This window comes from Camellia sinensis, chromosome 8, assembly GCF_055761805.1.
Source record: "Camellia sinensis isolate YWXY chromosome 8, ASM5576180v1, whole genome shotgun sequence".
In the NCBI taxonomy this organism is placed as follows: domain Eukaryota; kingdom Viridiplantae; phylum Streptophyta; class Magnoliopsida; order Ericales; family Theaceae; genus Camellia; species Camellia sinensis.
Window position 1 is genome coordinate 121,674,953 of NC_138968.1, and position 5,203 is coordinate 121,680,155.

Sequence of the window (5,203 nt, forward strand, 5' to 3'; positions counted from 1 at the left end):
TAATTTATTTGATCTCAATTCCTTTATCTTACTCTCCTATAATCTTTGTTTTTGTGAAATATATGTGTATATATATAGTGCTTGATGAATCTTTTTTCCGTAATGATCAATTATTGTGATATTAACCATGGATTGCCCCCTTGAATATGATAATAAGGTGATTTTGTCTGTGAATTGTTAATTTAGTTGGTCTCAATTACCCTCAGAAAAAAATTCATTTATTTTTTGTGTTTTATTTTTTAGTAGCTCGTTTATGTTTATGTTGGGTTTTGAATTTTTCAAGAAACTATGATTGTCTTTCTCATTGGATGTTCATCAAAACTATGACTAAGTTTATAGATTTTTCACTTTCTCTTGAGTTCCAAGAGTCTGACTTTGGTAGTTTATGTGTCCTTGTATGAGCATTAATTTAGAAGCAAAGCAATTTCTTATCACATCTTATGTTGTGCTTTTAGTTGATAAAAATAATTTTGTTCTATCATATGATTGTGGTTGTGGTTGTGATTGTGATTGTGAATGTGATTCCTCATTTGGTGGCTGCTCTTTGGTGTTTTTTGAATCATCATCAGAAGTATTCGAGCTTTGGTACAGTTATTGGTTTGGGTAGTGGGTTTGAACTTCCCACATCCATGAGTTCCTGCCAAAATTATTCTATTATTGATGGATTTGAGAGAGCAATGTATTTCTTGAATCTATAATAATCTATCAAGAGCATTGTAGAAACTTTTGGTTTCTTCATTAATATGCTTCATACTAGATATGCTTCTAGTATGCTTGATAGTATTAATTTAGATTGCACTACTGGGATGCAATCATTAATGGTGCATGCATGCATAAATAGCCTTAGACCCGTCCAAGAATCTTCATTAGAGATACCTAGTCATCTTTGATGAAGCTCTTCTTGGATTGTCCAGTTTGGACAGTTCAGGAGCACAAGTCTGTATTGTAATTAGTAGTTCTACTGCTTATAGTCCATCTCGTAGAGATTTCGTGTAGCAACTCCTTGTGTTCTCCGAGTGCATACTAGACAAGGTGTAGCAGTACACCTAGTCTATGTTGTGTATTTGGAGAACCATGGGGAGATGCTGCCGAAATTTTGTTAGAGATGAACAAAGCGGTATGAACTGCTTTTTACAATATAGATCGTGCATTCCTGAATGGGAAAGTAGGATAAACCAACATATTAGAGACCAGTTAGAGGTGAATGATGTCATGTCGCATGCATTATAAGGTGCTTAATTGAGGTTGAGATTAATTAAAATGGAATCGTAATTTAAACTTTGTTGAATTGGCAGTGACATTTGTAGTGTAAGACAGAGTCAGATGGATAAAAGTTGGATAAATCAGCATAGGTTGCACTCGGAATACATACAAGGGGTTAAGGAATTTATTAAATTTGCATACGAAAATAAGCCGTTGTTGAATGAAGTCACATGCCCATGTAAACGGTGTCGTAATGTCAAATTGGTGGAGAAAGGCCTGTTAGGGGAACATTTAATGATCAACGGGTTTTTTCCAAGTTACACCAGTTGGATTTTTCATGGGGAGAATTTGTCATCGCCTGTGCCACACAATGTGAATGTCGGGCAAACTGATTCGAACAATGGTGATGAAACTTATGAAATGCTATACGAAGGATTTGGACTTCCTCCACCAAGCTTTATTCACGAGGCAGCAAGTTCTGGTATTAAACAAGGTCCAGATGAGAAAACTGAAAAATTCTTCAATTTATTGAAAGAGGCCGAAAGAGAGTTGTATCCTGAGTGTCAGAAGTTTTCAACGCTCTCATTTATTGTTCGGTTATTGCACATCAAGTGCCTTAGTGGATGGAGTGACAAGTCTTTCACGATGTTGCTTGAGCTTTTGAAGGATTCGTTCCCAAAGGGTGAAACTTTGCCAAAGTCATTTTATGCAACAAGGAAACTTATTAGGGACTTGGGCCTCGATTATCATAAGGTACATGCATGCCCAAGGGATTGTTCACCATATTGGAAGGAAACAGCTGGTATGGATGATTGCATAGTGTGTCATATGCCTAGATACAAACAGTTTGAGGGGGAGGAGAATGATGTTAAGAAGAAGCAACAAAGAATTCCGCATAAGATTGTTAGATACTTTCCATTGATTCCAAGGCTTCAAAGATTGTTTATGTCATCCAAAACATCTTCTTTAATGAGATGGCATGCAGAGGGCCGAATTGATGACGGCAAAATGAGACATCCTGCTGACTCTCCAGTTTGGAAAAATGTTGATAATTTGTATCCCAAGTTTGCGAGTGAGCCTCGCAATGTCAGACTGGGTTTAGCAGCGGATGGATTCAATCCATTCAAGGCAATGAATGTCTCTCATAGCAGTTGGCCAGTTATTATAATGCCATATAATTTGCCACCATGGTTGTGCATGAAGCAGCCTCATATGATGATGACATTGCTAATCGATGGTCCTTCTTCACCTGGAAATAATATTGATGTCTACTTACGCCTTGTAGTAGATGAATTGAAAGAACTGTGGGAAAACGGTGTTGACACGTATGATGCGGAAACTAATCAGATGTTCCGAATGCATGCTGTGTTATTGTGGACTATAAATGATTTTCCTGCCTATGCAATTTTGTCTGGGTGGAGCACGAAAGGCGCTTTAGCTTGTCCTTGTTGTAACACACATACTCGTTCTCGATATTTGAAGAACGAAAGAAAATTATGTTACATGGGGCATCGTCGCTGGTTGAATGGGGGTCACAAATTTCGGAAAGCTAGTGCGTCTTTTGATGGCACTTATGAATTCGAATCATGTCCAACTCGGTTATCAGGGGCTAATGTGCTACAACAACTAGGCCCTAAGTTCAAATTGAATTCTAAGCGTCAACAATCTAGCAAACGGAATAGAAAGGGGAAAGAAAAGGAGGAAAATGAGGGCTCGGGTCATAATTGGAAGAAGAAGAGTATTTTCTTTGAGCTATCATATTGGGAGCATAATTTGATTCGCCACAATCTTGATATGATGCACATTGAAAAGAACGTGTGTGATAATGTATTGTGGACGATATTAAATGTTGATGGAAAAGGGAAGGACAATTTAAATACTCGTCGAGATTTGCAAGATATGGGAATTCGGAAGGCACTACATCCTCAGAAAAGGGTTGGGAACAAGTATTATTTGCCTCCTGCATGTTTTGCCATGAACAATAGAGAGAAAAGTCTATTCTGCACACTTCTAAAGAATATCAAAGTTCCAGATGGTTACGCATCCAATATTTCTCGTCGGGTTAACCTCAAACAGCGGAGCATATCTGGACTGAAAAGTCATGATAACCATATACTCATGCAACAAATACTTCCAATAGCAGTGAGCAATTTGTTACCGAAGAAAGTGGTTGAACCATTAATTGAGTTAAGCAATTTCTTCAGGCATTTGTGTTTCAAAACCCTAGAGGTGGATGGTCTAAATCGTCTTCAGTCCCAAATCGCTCTTACACTTTGCCATCTTGAGAGAATTTTTCCTCTATCATTTTTCGATATAATGGAGCACTTACCCATTCACCTAGCAGAGGAAGCGAAGATTGCCGGTCCAGTGCAATATCGATGGATGTACTTTATAGAAAGGTGTGTAATCTACTCCAATGTCCATTTTGTATATATTTGATTGTTTATACTTGGAAGTCATGTATGCATCTTTTTGTTTATAGGTACCTTGTGACACTTAAATCATACATGCGTAATCAAAGTCATCCTGAAGGTTCAATTGCACAGGGATACTTGGTTGAAGAATGTATAACATTTTGCTCAAGGTACTTGCATGATGTTGAGTCGAAATTGCATCGACCGTTAAGGAATTGCGATGTTAGTGACAATCCTGAGATATTAATGGGGCGGGTTTTAGGAAAAGGAAAAGGGTTTGTTCTTGATAACACAACATGGGTACAGGCTCATCGGTATATGTTATTTAACATTGCTGCGGTTGTCCCATATCGAGAGTAAGATAGATGCAACCTTCGTCTCATTGTGAATGTATTTATACCAACTATAATTATCGTGCATTTTACAAGTAGTTTAATTGTGTAGGGAACATCGTGAATTTATTAAGCGGTCACATCGTCGTCTTAGAGATTATGATATGGATCGTCGTCACAATGATGAGTTTCCCAAATGGTTCAATTCTCATGTAAGTGCATGTTAAGCACAAGTCTTCTATATTTTTGCAATCCATGTGCTTCTATATTTTTGAAGTTGTTAATTGATGTTTAATATTGATAACTTTTTTTGAAAAATAGGTTGCTGAGCTATTAGCTATTGAAAATGTAGCGTTGTCAGAAGAGATTAAAATTTTGGCTTTGGGACCCAGCCAAAAGGCCACCAGATTTAATGGGTATATAATTAATGGTACTAGGTATCATACTAAGAGTTGTGAGTTGAGAAGAAAAACTCAGAATAGTGGGGTTATGGTGAAGGCAAAGACTTCTAGCTATGCAAGTGCGAAAGACATTAATCCAGTGGAAGGTGATGTAGCGTACTATGGATATGTGACAGATATTATTGAATTGTATTACTCACACGACCATAGATACATTTTATTCATGTGCAACTGGATTGATAACAATAAGGGACTCAAGCAGGATGATTTTGGTTTTACACTTGTTAATTTCAATCACTTGTTATATGCGAAGAAACAAGACAGTGATGAGCCATTCATCCTAGCATCTCAAGCACAACAAGTCTTTTATGTTAATGATTCTGTTGATGAAGATTGGAATGTTGTACTCAAGATGAAACCTAGAGACTTGTATGAGGTGTGTGGAGAACAACAAACTATTGATGAAGGACTACATCACAACGAAGTGGAAAGATTTGGTGATCAAGAGTTAGATGTAGCTTCCTTCACTTGTGAGGAGGACATGGATTGGGTTAGGAAAGGTATTGATGGAACAACTGTTGATGAAACTATTGGACCTCTTGAAGCATCAACAAAGGCACAATTTGAAGATGACGAAGAACTGATCTGATATTGTAATTGGCCGCATATTCACTTTTACATGTGTGTTTTCTGTATGGATATTCATATTAATAAAATCTTTGCTTTTGTACCTTTCTTTAAATGGCCATTTTTACCTTTCATGTACTCTTATTTTGTTTTGAATGCAGTAGATATTTATAGATTATCATGTCCTCACTCTTATGTTTGTAGTTTTTTTATAGATATTATCTAT

At 37.0% G+C, this 5,203-nt stretch overlaps 1 protein-coding gene across 1 annotated transcript; it reads left to right on the forward strand.

Moving 5' to 3' along the window:
* The first annotated feature begins 482 nt into the window (after positions 1–482).
* Positions 483–4,999, forward strand: LOC114257347 (uncharacterized). Its single transcript, XM_082885463.1, has 6 exons — positions 483–679; positions 1,296–2,106; positions 2,269–3,602; positions 3,686–3,973; positions 4,062–4,161; positions 4,271–4,999. Exons 1-6 carry the CDS (start codon positions 483–485, stop codon positions 4,997–4,999), a joined length of 3,459 nt encoding a protein of 1,152 aa, XP_082741589.1.
* Positions 5,000–5,203: the final 204 nt, after the last annotated feature.